Consider the following 20,524-nt stretch of genomic DNA (forward strand, 5'->3'; position numbering starts at 1 on the left):
ATATCTACTCTGTATCAACAGTTCACGGTGAAAGATTGGTAGAGGTCTTAATAGTTATTCTGTATGTTTTACTGTTAATTATCCTTTTGTGGTCTTTGAAGTGATCGTAATTAAATTGGCGAATATTGTATAATCTAAAGTTGGTCTTCGGGAGACTCTTAAGTGCACCTTAAGGCGGGAGTACACGGATTACTCAAGATGATCGTCGTTTAACCTTTGATGTGATCAAATTGGGTTGTTAACAGTCTGTATTCGTATTAGTTGTATTGTTAGTTTACTGGTCGGTTGGATTTAGTAGAAAATGTTGATACGTGAAGTATTCAAGGTTATCATTTAGCCCTTTTTTGTTTTGATTATCAGAACCATTTTACTTTTAGAATTCCATTAAATAAATTTTGGGCATTGTTACTTTATCGACAGAAACTTGCTTAGGGTACCATATTTGGCAGTGCTTTATTTTTCGAGTTCAAATTATTAAACGATAATATTTGTAAGCGAAGACCGTATTAGGTTAAGTTTGCCTTCTTACACAAATGTGCATTTATTGTGTAAATTTACGGTTTAAATAAATAATTATCAAACGTAGAGTACTGACTTATCTGGGAAAGGTTGAAATTACCGAAAAGATGAATTATCCGATTGGACTGATTGACCTTAGGTACCTCTTGGTGTGATCCTATGCATGGGTGGACAGCTACCAAACAACATCGCCCTTCCTCTCCACAGACAGGGTGTGAAGTGAAGGTACTAGGAACTAGTCCGGAGTCAGTGGACTCTGCCGAGAACAGGTTCAAGTTCTCAAGGATGCTCGATTCAAAGGTGAGTTATCAATTCAGATTACCTACAAGTTCTGGCTATTTAGGCGAACTGTTTGTAAAGAATTGCAACTGTATATCAATGTGTTTTGAGCCAAACGCTTTGTTTCTTACATTAACGTGACATTAATATTCCGTATTGACCATCGTGATCTAGATGACTAGCTCGAAGAGATGTTATTCGGAGAGAGAATAACCATCGAATTAAGGATCACAAAGTGACGCTGTAATTGAACTGAATCGAACGGATGATTTCTGGGAAATGTTTGTTTTTAATCTTTTCAGAATGGGTCTTATTTTGCCAATGCTTAGGGTATCTCTCAACCCAAGTGGAAAGAACTGACGAGTTTGGAAGAAGCGAGAAGCTTTTGCGCGTCAGTTGGCTACCCGTGCCTTGTGAGACCTAGCTACGTGCTCTCAGGAGCTGCGATGAATGTTGCACACTCAGACAATGACTTGGAAGAGTTCCTTTCAGTTGCCGCTCTCCTTAACAAAGATCACCCAGTTGTCATTTCAAAATTCATGCTCGATGCCAAGGTCAGTGTCAGTTCAGGTCGCAAGCAGATTTTTTTGTTCTGGGGCGTTTAGCATCGTGGAACAAAATGTACTTTTTATTAATAGCCGCCCTCATCTTCTCAGCCGGTTATTATAGCGATCCTATTTTTTACAATTCAAAGAATTTGAATTGTATTGGGGCGCTGTCTTTTTTTTAAGATCTGTTCACACATTTTCATGATTTTTGAAGTCAAATTGGAGTAGTGATTTTGGTCACGCCGAAACAGGAAGTGGAGCGAAAAAGCAAGTGGTTTTGCGGCGTGAAGTTTTTTCGCTCTATTTTTGAAGTAGAGTGAGAAAACTGTGTTTGAACAAAAATTCGGTTTCTCGGTAGTGGTTTTTTGTTCACATGCGGCAATTTCACTCTGATTTTTACTGTTTTTATAGCTGCGAAGTTGTAAGCTGAGCGTAGCTATATTGCGGTGCTCTTGGTTTTTTTACGACTCGAAGAGGAGTATTGGTTTTCTCTCGGTCTTTTTTTTACAGGAAGTAGATTTGTTCACGCGGCATTTTGACCTAAAAGCAAAAGTGAGAAAAGCTGTCTTGGTGAACAGATTTTCGCTAAGCGAGAGAAGTTTTTTGATCATGCGCTGCGTTTAGTGAATGACTTTTTGACTTTGAAAAGTAGTTTTTGACTGAATGGCACATATAGATAACCGTGTTTAGCCGTTTTTTCGTCTAAGTGGCCCATTTTTTTGCTTTTAATTTGGTTCCTTATAGAAAAAAATATATTGGATACTAAATTGAAATGTCAACCTTTGAAATTGATGCCACAGTGTTTTGCAGAGACTGAAAATGCGTTTCAAGTTGAAAATTGGCACATATTTCTTGGTTTTGTATTTAATTTTTGGCATTTTTTCTATTAATTTCTTGATTTTTGGATCCTTTAGGCGTCTTGTTGTCAAAAATCAGTTAATATGGCAACTTCTCCTTAATAATTCATATACTCACCGCCTCTTTCTACCTCGATGTTATTTTGTTTTATAAAATTGTACATATGCTAAACCGATTTTGGTAGTTTTTTTCCGATTTTCGTCAGTTTTTTTGTTTGTATTTTGGTTGTAATTGCTAGAAATAGTCTTTTTGTGCAACATGAGGAACTTTAATTTGGTTTCAATAGAAATTCATTTATTTTTTGGCATTAACTTTTTGAAAAAAGTTAAAACTTTTTCATAAATGCAGTCTTAATAGTTTTTTTGACTATTTTTTTTGCAAAATGTTTCAATGTGTCGTATTCATGAATTCTGCTTTTTCCTATTTTTTGTTTTCTTCAGGAGGATAGATGTTTGTATCGGATGACTAGTTATCGTTTCTATGTCTTGAATGCTGAACCATGAAATGTATTTGTTTTTCTTGAAATTTTTAAATTGATTTTTAACTTTCAAAATCAATAATGTCTTTGTTACGGTGTTCCGTACATTGTGCCCATATTCTTCACATTCTAGTTAGTATCCTTCTCTGGAACCTACATTTATTGTTGGTATATTGATTTTTTCAGTTGTTAAAAATGAATGATTTCAGTTTTTTCTTAGATTTTCGTCATTTCTTTGGTTTGCAATTGATTTCATTCAACATAAGGCAGTACTGAGAGTTTGATAGCCAGCGTTTTCCAAAATTTGCACTTATGACTACTTACTGCAACTTTCTTCTGGCATTGGTATTAATTCAAACAATATTAATTCAAACTATTTTTTGCCTTTGAATTTTCTGCTGCTTATGTCTTTTCTATGATCAATTTAATTTTCGATTTAGTATGAATTCATGTTGCCTAGCATCTGTAGAACGAGGAACCAGTGTGTGATGTTTTTGTCTTAATTGCAGTGAATAGAAGTGTAATCATAGGTGTTTTCTATTTCTTAAAATTCAGATTTCTGTTTTGAAAAGATTTAGTTTCTAAGATTATTATCTGCGGTTTGCTTTCGCGATCTTTTTTGGATTAGAATCATGAATTATTTGAGGGCAATTGATGACCTTGCCAGTTTTTGCAGACCATCACTTTTTTGACCACCTTAATCATTTCGGTTTTTTTAACGTTACCAAACAGCTTCAATAATAAATAGCCGCACAGCGATAGCTGGGGCTATTATTGGCCTTCTCTTGGTTTTTTTTTTATTTCGTCGTCACGATTTTTGTTACGACCATATGACGTCACAACCACTTTAAATCTGCTTTTTGTTCATTCGTTCAGGCAATTTCAACTGAAGTGCGTGTGTGACGTCATTTTTCGCTCTTAGTGGAGCGAGTTTTTGTTCATTTGCGTGATTAAATTTTTGGTCACACTCGACTTACCTCGCTCTCAAAAATGACTTCCTCACTTTGAAATTGACTTATTTACTTTAATTCAAAGAGATAAGGTCAAATGGGTGTGTGTCACTCTAAATGAAGGTTATTTGAGAGCAGCTAATAGAGGCAGCAAAAACTACAGATTTTTAATCAAAGTATACATATCAGCCTTCAATGAAAAGACGATTTTTTGGTGTGTCTTTTTACTGTTTTTTTTAAGACTGCAGATCTATTAAGCTATTGCGGTTATTTTCTGGCAATCTACCAGCTATATGATAAAATTCTGCTGTATTTTGTTTCTCTTGGTGACAGTGCTTTAAGTTTCACCAATTTTTATAGCAGACCTGGAGAGGTAGTGAGTTAATGGTTTAATACAAAAGGTAGTGGCTTCCGCTGCAATTACGGTTTTGTTAGTGAAGTTCTGACGCTTCGAGTCGCTTCCGGAATTCTTCCGGCTATGTTTTTGTTTCGTTTCGTCGTCTGACGCTCTTTTTTCGTTTTACATTTGTTCACACAGCAAAGCTGAAAAAGTCAAATTTTCTGAACGACTTCTTCCTCTCACTAACGGCATTTGCGCGCGTGACGTCATTTGTCACTCGCTTTAGCTAAAGTTTTAAGGTTATTTGCGTGATTAGATTTTGATCATACGTGACTTACCTCACTCAATAAATTGACTTTTGCACTTTAAAACTTAAGTTTAATTTGAATTTTTTTAAGGTCAAAGGAACTCATATGTGCAGTAAAGGTCCCTAATAAGAGGCTTCTGTGGAATGAATTTTAACAAGCTTTATTAATTAATCGCTGAATTTTTTTTGGCCTAGTTTTTTGAGCGGCGTCGATTTTTTTCAATTTAGATCTGTATCTGTTTCTATCTCTATTATATGGCACGTAGGTCTATTCTTTCGCAGCTATTCCGGCAATCTGCCGGCTATGTTTTCGATTTTTTGGATCGGAGTTTTTTCTAAACGGTTTTCCCAATCCATTCAAAGTTCATTCTAGGCCTAGTTTTTTGTTTGAATTAAATTTTCATTTCTCGCTAGTGGTTTTTTTTGTTCTCATTTTGACATTGATTTTCTGTTTTCTTATTTTTATATCTGATTTTTTAAAAAATGGTTTTCTGATTTCACTCATAGTCCATTCTAGGTCTAGTTTTCTGTTTAGTCATTGGAAATTCTTTGAATTGTACGTCAGGACTTGACCTGCTATGTTTTTTTACTGCGTCGAACAAAAAAATGTTTCGCTTTACCTCATTTTGCCGCTTGTTGAACATTTTGCGTGAAATCTTTTGACTTCTCTTGGCTAGTTTCTCTCTTCTCTCATTCTGCTAAAAGTGATTTTGAACATCAGTTGCTCAGCAAAGCTATTCAAAATGAACAGAGTCAGTATAAAAATTGGAGTCAGAAATAGAAACGGGATAAACCCATAAAGCCCAATTTTAAATGCCCGCTATTTGAACGTCGTTCCTATAAGTATTAGGTACCTCTCTCTAATGGTTATTGGTATTGATAGTAGCACCTCTAGCCTCTCTCTAAGAAACAGAAGTATGTTCAACTACGAATTGCCATCAAAATAAATCGGACTTAAAAAATGTTTTTGTACAAAAATCTCTTTTTCAATATCTATTCTTTCAATCCCAATCATGCTTAGTGAAATCAACGGCGGCTATTTTCCTGCCGGGTATGTTTTCACATGAACTCCTGATCTCAGGAGCTGCAGTTGTGCTTTGTGAGGAAACTTTACTCAAATTTTCTTTGGCCTCTGTTTTAATGTCAGTATGTGACAACCATAGGAAAAACCTCGAATGGCATGTACCGATTATATTACAACTTTCGTTATGAGCTGTGAGGCTTAATATGGTTCAGGGATAAAGTTGTCAAACAGTGCGTTCTGTATTGGTTCAAATTATTCTTTTGATTGTGTTTGCGAATGAGAAAGAGTCTTTCTTTCAGCTGAGAAATTTTAATGCATCTTTAATGTTTGTGGTGTTCCTCAGGAAATAGATGTGGACTGTGTTGCACGTGAGGGTGTGGTGGAGGCTATGGCAGTGAGTGAGCATGTGGAGAATGCAGGAGTCCACTCGGGAGATGCCACTCTAGTCACTCCGCCTCAGGATCTCAACAGTGAGACGCTTGAGAGGATTCAGAAAATTGTCTTCATGATCGCACAGGTGAGACTATTGTTGCTTTGTTGTAGATTAGCTGTGAATATTTGAAAACCTGAATTTCTTTTGATTTCTCAGCAGTCTTGATTCATAAGGTCTCAAAGCACTGTGAAACGAATACCCCATTTGATGGCTGAAACTTCAGATGTCTTGCTAATTTGGCATTAAACGCGAGATTCGAAAGAAATTAGATTACAAACTCACTTCACATCAATTGACTGCCCATGCATGCTAGTTGCAAGTGTTCTAGTTCAGCCGTCGAATCATGCTGCGAAGAATTTTGTGCAGTCGACAGTTCTCGCAAAAATATAGGGATGAGCCTAAAAACGGAGAATTAAGTTTAAAAATAGAAAAGAACATATTTCGATGTTGATGTCCAATTGTTGTAATGTAGGAACTGAATGTTTCGGGACCAATGAATCTTCAGCTGATCGCTAAAGACAATCAACTGCACGTGATCGAATGCAACGTTAGAGTGTCGCGCTCCTTCCCCTTTGTGTCTAAGACCCTCGGTGTGAACCTAGTGTCTCTGGCAACTCACATAGTTATGAACTGTCCAAACAACCCCTCCGTTCAGTTGCCACCGTCTGGTTAGTTTCCCAGTTGCGTCCTCAAATTTTATACAAAATGTATCCGCGGTCTTGAACACGTAATGTAACTCTTTTTTATAGCTGCGAAGCTGTAAGCTGAGCGAAGCTATATTGCGGTGCTCTTGGTTTTTTTACGACTCGAAGAGGAGTATTGGTTTTCTTAAGGTTTTTTTTTTTACCGGAAGTACTATTCGTTCAGACGATGTTTTGACCTAAAAGCGAAAGCGAGTAAAATTGCAGTGTGAACTAATTTTTTCTGAGCGAGAGAAGTTTTTTGATCATGCGCTGCGTTTAGTGAATGACTTTTTGACTTTGAAAAGTAGTTTTTGACTGAATGGCACATATAGTTAACCGTTTTTAGCCGTTTTTTCGTCTAAGTGGCCTAGTTTTTTTGCTTGTAATATGGTTTTTTGTAGAAATAATTTTTAATCGATGCTATGTTGAAATGTAAACCCCGGAAATTGATAGCACAGTATTTTGCATAGCCTGAAATTGCGTTTCAAATGCGAAATTGGCACATATTTCCTGATTTTTTAGTTAATTTTTGGCTTTTTTTCTATTAATTTCTTCATTTTTGGATCTTTTAGCTGTTTTTTTTGTCAAAAATCAGTTAATATGGCAACTTCCCTTTGATAATTCATATACTCAATGCCTCTTTCTACCTCCATGTAGTTTTGTTTCATAAAATTGTACATTTGCTAATCCGATTTTCGTAGTTTTTTGCCAATTTTTTTCAGTTTTTTGTTTGTATTTTGCTTTTAATTACTTGAAATAGTATTTTGGGGAACATTAGGGACTTTAATTTCGTTTCAATAAAAATTCAATCATTTTTTGGTGTTAAGTTTTTGAAAAAACAGATAAATTTTTTTCATAAATGCAGTCTTAAATATTTTTTGACCTCTTTTTTGCAAAATGTTTCATTGTTTCGTATGTCTGAATTCTGCTTTTTCTTGTTTTATTCTGTTCAGCAAGTTGGATTTTTGTCTCGAATGACTCGTTGTCTTTTCTATGTCTCGAATGCTGATCAATGAAATGTACTCGTTGAACGAATTCAGCTTTTTCTTAGATCTTGGTTTCTTTGGTTTGCAATTGATTTAATTCAAAATAAGGCAGTACTGGGAGTCTGCTAGAAAATCTTTTCCAACATTTCTATTTTTTACTATTCATTGCAATTTTTTTCCGGGCTTGGTATTGTTTTTGGACGATTGTTTGCCTTTGAATATTATTCTGTTGCTTTTGTTTTTCTATGATTAATTTAATTTTTGAATTAGTATGAAATCTTGTTGTCTAGCATATATACAACAAGGAAGAATCATGCATTATTTTTGTCTTAATTGCCGTGATTAGAAATCTAATTGTAGTGGTTCTCTGATTCTTAAGTTTGAGCACTCTTTTTTGAATAATTTTGACTTTCCTTTCTTTTTTGAAAAGTTTTTATCTGCCGTTTGCTTTCGCGATCTTTTTGAGATTAGAATCATTAATTATCTAAGGGCAATTGATGGCCCTGTCATCTTTGTCAGGCTATCAGTTTTTTGGCCATCCTAAAAATTTCAGACTTTTTAACGTTACTAAACGTTTTCAATAATAAATTTTTGCTGCATTTTCTTTCTCTTGGTGACAGTGGTTTAAATTTCACCGATTATTAGATCAGACCCGGGGAGGTAATGAGTTAATGGTTTAATACAAAAGGTAATGGCTTCAGCTTTTTGTGAAGTTTTGGTGCTTCGTGTCGCTTCCGGAATTCTTCCTGCTATGTTTTTTTAAGATCTGTTCACACATTTTCATGATTTTTGAAGTCAAATAGGAGTAGTGATTTTGGTCACGCCAAAACAGGAAGTGGAGCGAAAAAGCGAGTGGTTTTGCGGCGTGAATTTTTTTTTCGCTCCAATTTTAAAGTAGAGTGAGAAAACGGTGTTTGAACAAAAATTCGATTTCTCGCTAGTGGTTTTTTGTTCACATGCGGCAATTTCACTTTGACTTTTACTGTTTTTTTTCGATTTTTTGGATCGTTTTTGTTCTAAGTGGTTTTCCCAATCCATTCATAATCCGTTCTAGGTCTACTTTTCTGTTTAGTCAATGAAAATTCTGTGAATTGTACGTCAGGACTTGTCCTGCTATGTTTTTTTTTAATCAATTTTTTTGGAGTGAATTTTGAAGCGGGAAATGAAACACGTGAAAAAATTCGGAGTGATTTGGTTGCTGAACAAAGCGTGAAAAGATTTGTGATTTTGGTGCTGAACAAAATTGAAGAGCGGAGCGAAAAGAGAGTGGTTTTTGTTCATACCGCTGTTTTTGAGAGAGCGAGAAATTGATGTGTGAAAAAAATTTCTATGAGCGAGCGAAATTTTTTTGTTCACGTGCGGCAATTAAAAGCAGTTTTTGTGCATTTTTTCTTGTTTATGAGGTTTGATTATGATATTGTATTGGATTTGGGCCCGTTCTGATAGGAATTGAAGGTTTCAAGTAGTTAATTTGAGTTTTATGCAAATTTGGAAGTTTTTGATCAATTTTGCTGATTTTTCGACGAAATTTAATGTATTTTGGCCTTTTGTTTTGGTTTACTGCTTTAAGTGCAATTTACATAGAAGCTCGTTACTCAAGGAGTACGCTGGATACAAATTAATTACATTTTTGTTGGCATAAAACTTTTTTTTTTGTGAAGAAAAATGACAGAAAAATTGAGAATTTTTTTACCATTTTTTTTTTAAATTTTTTTTTGCTTTTCGTTTTTTTTCAATCGTAGAGATTTTTTTTAGCTTGTTATGACTTGTCGATTATTTCGCGAGCATTTCATTGCTCTATTTGTTTAAAGTAACTTTATTTCTCTTTATTTTTTCTTGTATAATTTAAAAACACCTTACTTTTTCTCGTTTTTTTGTTCAATTTGGTTTTAAATGTCATTTCTATTCTTCCTCAACCTTTGATAGCATTTGGGGAGTTTTCTAGTGAAAGTCAGTTGTTGTAGCTTTTTTGGATGTCTCTCATTCTGATTGATATTAGTTTCGAGTTGTTTTTGTTAAAGAAAATCGAGTAAATCAGAGCAAATTTTGGCCACTTTTTGTCCTTTTTCTAGGTTTTTTTGCCTATTTCTTCCAATTTAATGTTTTTTGTTGGTAAATTTTTCTCAATAAGGAGCATTTTTGTAGGTTTCGATACAATGAATTTGCACTTGAATGCTTATCAGGCCAGTTTTCATTTAAACAAATTATACAAAATTCGTTAAAGTGTTTTTCTTGGTCTTTTTTTAGTTTGTTGTTTAACGTTTCTGCAAGTACTAGGTGGGCGATTGATCTAGCCATACATATAACTAATTGATTTCTACGAGTTATGGATGGGAAGCATCATGTTATTTTTTTGGAGAGAATTTTTGGATTTTTAGAGAATATATTTTTTTGATTTTGTCCTTTGTCAAGTTTCCAGTTCTCCAGACTTTTCTTTGTGAATTGGTTACACTGTCTCTCGATTGGTAATATGCTGGTGATGCATTTGATTAGTGAGAATCAGATTTTTACTTCGAGTCGTTTCCGGAATTCTTCCGGCTATTTTTTTTGTTTCGTCGTCTGACGCTCTTTTTTCGTTTTACATTTGTTCACACAGCAAAGCTGAAAAAGTCAAATTTTCTGATTGACTTCTTCCTCTCACTAACGGCATTTGCGCGCGTGACGTCTTTTCTCACTCGCTTTAGCAAAAGTTTTTAGGTTATTTGCGTGATTAGATTTTGATCATACGTGACTTACCTCACTCAATAAAATGACTTTTGCACTTTAAAACTTAAGTTTAAATTGAATTTGTTTAAGGTCAAAGGAACTCATTTGTGCAGTAAAGGTCCCTAATAAGAGGCTTCTGTGGAATGAATTTTAACAAGCTTTATTAATTTATCGCTGAATGTTTTTTACCTAGTTTTTTGAGCGGCGTCAATTTTTTTCAATTTAGATCTTTATCTGTTTCTATCTCTATTATATGGCACGCAGGTCTATTCTTTCGCAGCTATTCCAGCAATCTGCCGGCTATGTTCATACTAAATTATATAAATGGCAGCTTTTGGAACTACTTTATCATTAGCATGTGAGAACAAATGCCTGTTTTTGCCTTCATGATACTCGGCGTAGCTTAATAAGAGCTGAGACTATCCAAAGTAATTTATATATGCCAAGGTCATAAAGGAGCAAAGATATCACTCATGAGGTTTATAGTCCCAGGGTGTATTTAGCCGTCGTTTTGAAGTTACAATTTGATGCAAAAAATCTGAGTCTTTTTAAAAATTGAGGTTGAATGCATTGAATTCAATTTATTAATAGCAGTGGTCATCCTCTCAAAGGCTATAATTTAGGCGCTCTCCTTTTTAGTAGCCGCGAAGCGTTAGCTGAGGCTATTATTGGCCTTCTCTTGGTTTTTACAATTCAAAGAATTTGAATTGTATTGGGGCGCTGTCTTTTTACGACTCGAAGAGGAGTATTGGAGAAGTCCTTTTTTTAAATCAATTTTATTGGAGTGATTTTTGAAGCGGGAAATGAAACGCGTGAAAAATTTTGGAGTGATTTTGGCGCTGAAGAAAAGTGAAGAGCGGAGCGAAAAGAGAGTGGTTTTTGTTCATACCGATGTTTTTGAGAAAGCGAGAAATTGATGTGTGAAAAAATTTTCTCTAAGCGAGCGAAATTTTTTTTGTTCACGTGCGGCATTTTAAAGCAGTTTTTTTTCATTTATGTTGGTTAAGAGGTTTGGTTATGATTTTGTTTTAATTCGAGGCTGGTTTTGGTAGTGGTTTGAAGGTTTCTGGAAATTCATATGAATTTATGATAATTCGGAGGTTTTTAATGGATTTTGCTGATTTTCGGGCCAATTTTTGTGTTTTTTTTGACGATTATTTTGTTTTACTGGCTCAAATGGGTATTGTAGAAACCCCTTCCTTTTGAGCAATTTTATGATAACAATTGGTTACAGTTTTGTGGGTAAGTATCTTTTTTTTGTTGAGAAATATGACAAAAAAATGGCGAAAATGGGAACTATTTTTCTTAATTTTTTGCGTTTTTTCGTTTTTTTTCTGTTTTTAGCAGTTTTTTTGCCTGTTATGACTTGCCTATTGTTTTTGCGAGCATCTTGATACCCTATTGGCTGAAGGGAAATTTTTCTTTGGATTTATATGTTTTTGAAATATTAAAAAATTTAGTAACTTCTTCCAGTTTTTCAGTGAAAGTTGTTTTTAAGGGCTTTTTTTCATAACTTTAGCCTGAAGTATTTTTTTTCAAAATTCACTTAAGTGGTTTTTGCAAGTACTAGTTGTTTTGATGAAATTATTTGGGAAGAGATAGTTTTTTCGGGATCTCAATTTATAACAAAATTTGATCAGATTTTTTATCATATTTTAACAGTTTTGATTTTATTGTTTTTACTTTTTTGTTTCGTGACTTTGTTTCAAGATAATTGTAAATTAATGAACGCACGTTTTATTTGATGAGTAGTTGGATGGCGTTTAAAAGGATTTTCACTTCGAGTCGTTTCCGGAATTCTTCCGGCTATTTTTTTTTAAGATCTGTTCACACATTTTCATGATTTTTGAAGTCAAATTGGAGTAGTGATTTTGGTCACGCCCAAACAGGAAGTGGAGCGAATAAGCTAGTGGTTTTGCGGCGTGAAATTTTTTTGCTCTAAATTTAAAGTAGAGTGAGAAAACGGTGTTTGAACAAAAATTCGCTTTCTCGCTAGTGGTTTTTTGTTCACATGCGGCAATTTAACTTTGAGTTTTATAGTTTTTTCGATTTTTTGGATCCAATTTTTTTCTAAATGGTTTTTTCAATTAATTCATAGTCCGTTCTAGGTCTAGTTTTCTGTTTAGTCAATGAAAATTCTTTGAATTGTACGTCAGGACTTGTCCTGCTATGTTTTTTTATTTCGTCGTCAAGATTTTTGTTAAGACCATATGACGTCACAAACATTTCAAATCTGCTTTTTGTTGATTTTGTTCTTGCAATTTCAACTGAATTGCGTGCGTGACGTCATTTTTCACTCTTAGTGGAGCGGGTTTTTTTTGTTCGTTCGCGTGATTAAATTTTTGGTCACACGTGACTTACCTCACTCTCAAAAATGACTTCCTCTCTCTAAAATTGACTCTTTTTTACTTCAATTCAAAGAGATAAGGTTAAATGAGTGCTTGTCAATCTAATTGAAAGTTTTTTAAGAGCAGCAAATAGAAACAGCAATAAGTTATACAGATTCGTAATCAAAATTTAACATCTGACCTTAATGAAAAGAATCAGTTTCTTTTTTGGTCTGTCTTTTCAACCTTTTTTGGGACTACAGATCTATGAAGCTATTGCGGCTATTTTCTGGCTACTTGCCAGCTGTGTTTATTAATTGCTCTTAAACGAAATTGTAGCAATTATATTAGTCCTGTTGGTCTTTTTGTGCGATTTTTCGGTTGACCGTTTTTTCGTCTGACCCATTTGACTTTTCATCCTCAAAAAGGGGATAAACATGTAGCGCCCCGTAGGCATTAAGTGCTCCTAGAGCCTTTGAGCTCACTAGTCCTCAAGTATGCCATTCACAGAAAGTTTTTTGGAGACTTACTTATGGTTTGAAGGGCTGTTCTTAGAGGTTCAACCACGTTGAAGACGGTATAAAAAGGCAGCACCCAGCGGGGATTAGTACGCTTAGAGCCGTTCAAATCACTAGTCCCAAAGTTCGATTCACAGAAACTGTTTCGGAGACATTCTGATGGTGTGAAGGGCGGTTCTTAGAGGTTCAGCCAGGTTGAGGACGGTATAAACTGGTAGCACTCAGCGGGTTTTAAGTACTCTTCGAGCGATTCAGCTCACTGGTTCCCAGGTATGCGATTCACGGAAACTGTTTTGGAGACATACTTATGGTGTGAAGGGCGGTTCTTAGAGGTTCAGTCAGGTTGAAGTCCGGAACCTTAGAGGTTACGTAGATTGTGGTGCTAAAAGTTTGCTTTTGAGGAATATCCTTCAGTAAATTCTGAAACTGCTTAGTAGGGGTCGCTTTTTTCAAATTGTGCAGTGTTTCTGGTTTTTACTACTCTGAGTGGAGTATTGGTAGAGTGTCTTTTTCGATAATTGTTTGCAGCTTATTGTTTAAAGCAGGATATAAGAGTCAATACCACGTGTGAAAACTTGAACGAACTGAAGAGAAGAGAGATGAGAGTTGATTTCTGTTCATGTCGTTTTTTCAGAACAAGGGAGAAAAGTATATGTGAAAAATTTGGCTCAGTGTGCAAATTTTCTTCGTTTTTTTTTTCAGTTGAAGTAAAAGGCAATTACACTTAATAGATTCATTTCTCAGCTTTTCGTTTACCATTTTGTTTTGTTTTAAGCTTTTTAATTGCTCTCAAACGAAGTTTGTAGCAATTATTTTAGTCTTGTTTGTATTTTTTATGCGATTTTTTGCTTGTTCGATTTTTCGTCTGAATCATTTGACTTTTCATCTTTAATAACGGGATAAACAGGTAGACCCAGTTTGAGCCCAAAATGTTTCAATTTTCTCTGTTTTTTTTGTCATTTTTCGAGTATTTTGTTGGACCAGTCGAAATTGGGGCTGGTTAAGGTTGACAATGATCTTTTGAAAGACATAAGTACTTTTTATGACCATTTCAAGAGCTATATGTTTTCGTAATCCAAACAAAAACACGCAAATTGATACTAACTTCCACAATTTTCAAGCATTTGAAAGTTTTTGTAAGTTTTTGAGTTTTCCAGCCCTAACCGTCAAAAAACCTCCTCTAGGGTTTGATCATAGATTATGACATAGTTTCTAGTGGTAATGGAAAGATTTTTAACATTTTAACATTACGTATTTTAGCCTTCTTTTAAACATTTTGCAATATTTTTATAGCTGTAAGCTGAGCGAAGCTATATTGCGGTGCTCTTGGTTTTATTGTTTCGTCGTCTGACGCCTTTTTTCGTTTTACATTTGTTCACACAGCAAAGCTGAAAAAGTCAAATATTCTCAATGACTTCTTCCTCTCACTAACGGCATTTGCGCGCGTGACGTCATTTCTCACTCGCTTTAGCAAGAAATTTTAGGTTATTTGGTTAGATTTTAATCATACGTGACTTACCTCACTCAATAAAATGACTTTTGCACTTTAAAACTTGAGTTTATTTTGAATTTGTTTCAGGTCAAAGGAACTCATTTGTTCAATAAAGGTCCCTAATAAGAGGCTTCTGCGGAATGAATTTTAACAAGCTTTATTAATTTATCGCTGAACAATTTTTTTACCTAGTTTTTTGAGCGGCTTCGATTTTTTTTAATTTAGATCTGAATCTGTTTCTATCCCTATTATAAGGCACGCAGGTCTATTCTTTCGTAGCTATTTCGGCAATCTGCCGACTATGTTTCAATTTTTTGGTAATTTATGTCCTTATTCAAGTTTTTCCAGACCCAGGAGCCAGAAAACCTCCTTAGGGCTTTGGTAATAAGTTAAAGAAAATTTTTTTATCGTTCATGGAATAGTTTTTTTAAACTTTTTAATATCACAAATTTTTTGATAACTCTAGCATTTTATTTAAGTTTTCGAAAATTTTTGTCATTTATTAGATTTTTCCAGCCTCAAGAGCCAAGGAACCTCCTCTAGGGTTTGATAATAGGTCACTATATTGTCTCTAGGTGTAATGGAATGTTCAAGTTTTTTAACTGCATGAATATTGGCAATTTTTTGACAAAATTTGCCGTTTTTTCAATTTTTGGCTGTTGTCATTGTTCAGGTTTTTTGGCCTCAAGGTACAGAAAGCCTCCGGTAGGATTTGCAAATAGGTTACTGAAAAGTTTTATTTGCCATGGGAAAGTTTTCAAATTTTAATATCACAAATTTTACAATGTTTCGATAAAAAATTGCAATTTTTTTCAAGTTTTTTAAATTATTTTTGTCGTGTTTAGGTTTCTCCAACCTCATGAGCCAAGGAACCTCCTCTAGGGTTGAACAGGTTACTAGATAGTTTCTAGATGTAATGTAATGTTTTTAAGGTTTTAACATAACGAATTAAAGCAATTTTTTAAAAAATTGCATTTTTTTCAGTTTTGAATGTCTTTTTTCAGGTTTCTCCAGCCTCAAAAGCCGAGGAACCTCCTCTAGAGTTTGAAAATAGGTTACTGCATAGTTTCTAGACGTAATGGAATGTTTTTAAATTTTAATACCACGCATTAAAGCAATTTTAAAAAATATTTTTTGCAATTTCGAGTTTTTGAATTTTGCGAGTTTTCTTTTTTTTTTGTTTTTTTTTCGGGCGCCAGAGGCCCAGGGACGCTCTGCAAAGTTTCACAATAAGTTGCTTCATTTTTTAAATAGATAATGGATTGGATATAAATTTTTTCACTGGAGTTTAAGCTATTTTTGTTGGTAAAACAAATTTTTGGAAAATTATTTTCCAAACTTATGGATCTTTATTAGCCATTGAAACTTTACGGCATGAAATAGGGATACTGGATAGTCTCTTGCAATACAATCACGAGTTTTAGCAACATTTTTGTTTTAAAATTTATTGAATATTTATCTTTTTCTGAATTTAACGATCCTTACTAGCCAGCGATAGTTTTTAAGTATTGCGGATGGGCTAGTTGACAGAACTCCAGAGACAAAAAATGAGTTTGAACATTTTTTCAGTTCGAAATCTCGAAACTTTTTTTTCAAATTTTGCACTTTTCAGTTTATATGATTTAATTAACAAGGCTAGAAAACTAGAAGTTGCAGATCCCCCTAACACCATTGCCCCACCGCCCACTGTTGCTCCCACGGTGCGGTGTTACCCACCCCGCTGCGCTCACCTCACGCCACTTCAATTGAGCTAAATCTAGGTTCACTGAAGCCAACCGCTCGCCGGTCGTTTGAGAGCAATGCGCCCGACAATAATCGTTTTTGTTTATTAACAGTGTGTTAGATTCTTTAATTGTCAATTGTGCGGGGTATTGTGTGGTTGAAATTATTTGTACTAGCAGGTTTAGTTGTCTTTCATTTTGATTGGATTTCATTTTGAGTTGGTTTTTTTTAAGAATTTGGGACAAAATTTTGCCAATTTAGTGTCTCTTTTCTGTCTTTGTCTTCTGATCTCATGCTACTTGCTATAGTTTTTCTTGGTAAATTCTTAATTAGCAGTTATTCTATAGGTGGTGATACTATGAAGCAACACTTGAAGGCTGTACATGGCCTTTTTCACTGAAATAAACTACACAAGTTTTTGTGAACTCGTGTCCGCATCTTTCTATCTCTATTCTACGGTCTGCAAGTCTATTGCGCAGCCAATCTGCTGGCTATGTTGTTTTTTTTTCTGTTTCAATCCCCAAGTGTGTCCGACGGGTCAACGGCGACTATTTCCGGAAATTTGCCGGCTATCATTTGTTCTGTTTATTATAGATTACGGATAATATAGCATTATGGATAAAATAATAAAAATTTCGATGTTTGGCAAGAATTAACATTGATCAAGCAGGAAATTGTCCCCTAGCTGAAACGTAATTCAGGGTCGTCCAGTTGACGCTGTCGTCCAAGAAGTCGCTGAGTTTACATGGCTCTTTGTTTCAATCCAGATTTGTGTGAAGTCATCGACCACTATTTTCCGCAATTTGTCGGCTATGTTTAGTTAGTAGCGTTCGTCCTGTTCTCAGCAGGCAGTTATCGTGTTTCTATTTTTTACAATCCAAAAAGAATTGATCTGTATTCTGCACTGTCTTTTTACGACTGGAAGAGGAGTATTGGTGGTCGATCTTGACTATCTTTTGCGATCGGTAGTTTTGTAGATAATGTTTTTATAGCTGGGAAGTGTAGCTGAGCGTAGCTTTATTGCAGTGTTCACAGATTTTTTGTTATCTCTTCATACGCTCTTTTTTCGTGTTACATTAGTTTACAGCAAAGCTTGAAGTCAAATTTTCTGATTGACCTCCCTCTCACCAGCGGCGTTTGCGTGCGTGACGTCATTTCTCGCTCTCTTCATCCAAAGTATTTAGGCCATTTGCTTGATTAGATTTTGATCATAAGTGACTTACCTCTTTCAATAAAATGTTTTCGTTGAACGATAATATTTCGCATTTTTAAACTTTATTTCAATTTTATTTAGTCCATGGTCAATGGAACTCATATGCGTAATAAAGGCATATGTGTAATAAAAGTCTCTGATAGAAAGGCTTATGCGGAATGATTTTTAATAAGCATTATTAGTTTATCGCTAAATATTTTCTACATAGCTTTTTGAGAAGATTCGAAAATTTTTTCAAATTAAAGCTGAATCTGTTTTATACGGCACGCAAAGCTATTTCGGCAATATGCCGGCAATGTTATTGACTTGGATTCCATTGATTTTGAATAATCTCAGAGAGTTTTCAAATCTGGCTTGAAGTTCTAATTTTTGTTGTTCTATCGGGCAAATTATTGTGAAACCAATTTTTAAGTTTCCACATTTTTCCTCATTTTGTATTTTAAGTTTTTGTAACTTTTGTTTTCCGTGAATTTGAATTCAACAGTTTGCAACTCGTTTTCTGCCTTTCTCGTGATCCTTCATTGAATGGTCTTATAACTTTTCATAGTTTTGACCTCGTGATTATCGAAAATTGTGTTTTTGAAGACTTTTTCTGATTACTTCGTTTTTTTTCTTGTATATGGGGCCAATTACTTAGGTTTGGAAGTTTTATTTGTATGAATGCTGTAGATTGCTGGTTTACCCATTTTTTGGATTCTAAATCAGGTCATGTCCTGCTATGTTTTTCATTTTTTATTCGTTTACGATCACGTTTTTCGTTTAAAACAAGTGACGTTTGACTTCTCAGTTACTGTTTGAACTAAATGGATTTTATATTCTTTTACCCATTGAATTGCACAAGGTCTTTGTGAAAAGAGCAAAATGAGAAGAAACGCGATAAACCGATAACGCTCGGCCATTAAGTGTTTGATCTTTTATCTATATAAGTTAAATAAGGCGTCTGCTAGCTGGCATTAGTTTGACGCGTAATAGACTTCTGTTTAGGTGCTGAATTAAGTATAATTGTATAATTTAACAAAAACGTGCATCAAATTGGAACACTTTTTGAGCTTTAGCAGAATTCTCTCAATTTCTGTCTTTCTTTTTCAAGGGGTTCAAAGGCGGCTGTTTTTCGGTAATTTGCCGGCTATGTTTTTATTCTCCAATTTCGTTGAATATTTCCCTCTTTGGTTTGCTATGTTTAATCTGTCTGCTGGTCAGGTCGAGAATTGTTTCATTCACTTCTTTTGATTAATTGCTCTCAAACGAAGTTTGTAGCAATTATATTAGTCCTGTCGGTCTTTTTTTTAATGCGATTTTTCGCTTGACCGCTTTTCGTCTGACGCTTTTGACTTTTCGTCCTCAAAAACGGGATAAACAGGTAGCGCCCAGCGGGCATTAAGTGCTCTTAGAGCCTTTCAGCTCTGTTTCAGCTCAAACTGTTTTGGAGACTTATACTTATGGTGTGAAGGGCGGTTCTTAGAGGTTGAAGACACCCCCACTGTTGACCCCCCCTATTGCCCCACCCCCCCACTGTGCTATTGCCCCCCACCCCAGTGTTGCCCCCCAATCTTTCCCCAGTACCCCCCGCCCTCCCTCCCTCCCTGCGTGGCTAGCTACTGACGAACAACCACTTGCTAAAAACGCAAATTTATACTTTTTTTGCAATTTTTTTCAAGCTTTTTGAAAATTTTTGACATTTTTTTATTTTTATCAGCCCTAGGTGTCAAAGAACCTCCTCTAGGGCTTGATAATAGTTTACTGCATTGTTTGTAGTGGTAATGGAATGGTTTCAATATTTTAACGTCACAAATTTTATCAATTTTTTTTATAAAACCTGCTTTTTCATGTTTTTTTGGAAATTTTTTGTAGTTTAGATTTTTTCAGCCCCAAGAGCCAAAGAACATCCTCTAGGGTTTGAAAATACGTTACTGAATAATTTTTAGATGAAGTGCAATGTCTTCCAAGATTTTAACATCGAGAATTTTAGCATATTTTTGATATTTTTAGCCATTTTTTCCAATTTTTTGACATTTATACTCATTATTCAGATTTTTTGAACCTCACAAGTCAGAAAGCCTCCGTCAGGGTTTGATAATAAGTTACTGGATAATTTTGTTGGTCATAGATTAATTTTCATATTTTTAATATCACAAATTATAGCTATTTTTTTTATAAAACTTGCAATTCTTTTTAGGTTTTTGTCATTTCTTAGGTTTCTCTATCCTCAAGGGCAACGAAACTTCCTCTAGAGTTTGATAATTTACTATTGCATAGTTTATAAATGTAATGGAATGTTCTTCAAGATTTTAATATCACGAATATAAGCAATTTTTCAAAATATTTGCGTTTTTTATATTTTTGATTATTTTCCGGCAACAGAGGCCCTCAAACCTCCTCCAAGCTGCTGCATAATAAGCTTCTGCATTTGATACTAAGCTGCTGCATTTGATAATAAGCTGCTGCATAGTTTCTAGAGTTAATGGGATGTTGATCAACATTTTTTATGACTCCAGTTTTAGTAGTTTTTTGTTTAATTTTTGGATAAAATTTAAACTTTTCAAATTTTTGGAAAATTTGTATGTTTCAAGTGTATGGATTTTTATGATTCTGTGAAACTTTTTATGGGTTGAAGTAGGGATACCGGATAGTCTCTTGAGACAATGAATTGGTTCTTAAGATATTAATGTCTTGCTTAACGTCAGCATCTTCTTTGCGTAATGTCTTCATCTCTGATCCTCATTATCAATAAGTTATAGTTGAATTGTTTTTTATCATAACTGAAGTAACAGGCACTTTTTAGAGAACCATTGTTAATTGCTCTCAAAAGCAATTTGAAGCAAATTTATTAACCCGGTTTGTCTTTTCTGCTATTTTTCGCATGGCCGATTTTTCGTCTGACCCATTTGACTTTCGTCTTCAGAAACGGGATAAAGAGGTAGTGCCCTAAAGCCAACCGCTCGCCGGTCGTTTGAGACCGGCGAGCGGTTGGCTTCCCCTCCGGGGCTAGCTACTGACGAAAACCGCTTGCTAAAAACGCAAATTTATACTTTTTTGCAGTTTTTTTCAAGCTTTTTGAAAATGTTTGACATTTTTTGATTTTTATCAGCCCTAGGTGTCAAAGAACCTCCTCTAGGGCTTGATAATATTTTACTGCATTGT

The 20,524-nt window shown here is 34.8% G+C and overlaps 1 protein-coding gene across 1 annotated transcript in view; it reads left to right on the plus strand.

Moving 5' to 3' along the window:
- Window positions 1–662: 662 nt before the first annotated feature.
- LOC142357109 (multifunctional protein CAD-like) overlaps window positions 663–20,524 on the plus strand; it is a 32,042-nt gene continuing 12,180 nt past the window's right edge. Inside the window, exons 1-4 of the mRNA XM_075408806.1 lie at window positions 663–819; window positions 1,128–1,352; window positions 5,647–5,820; window positions 6,209–6,404. Of these exons, the coding sequence (XP_075264921.1) occupies window positions 679–819; window positions 1,128–1,352; window positions 5,647–5,820; window positions 6,209–6,404 (736 nt within the window). The 5' untranslated portion in view covers window positions 663–678. The remainder of the gene's footprint in view (window positions 820–1,127; window positions 1,353–5,646; window positions 5,821–6,208; window positions 6,405–20,524) is intronic.

The sequence above is a fragment of the Convolutriloba macropyga genome, unplaced genomic scaffold (genome assembly GCF_964194025.1).
Source record: "Convolutriloba macropyga unplaced genomic scaffold, txConMacr16.3 SCAFFOLD_2253, whole genome shotgun sequence".
Taxonomy (NCBI): domain Eukaryota; kingdom Metazoa; phylum Xenacoelomorpha; order Acoela; family Convolutidae; genus Convolutriloba; species Convolutriloba macropyga.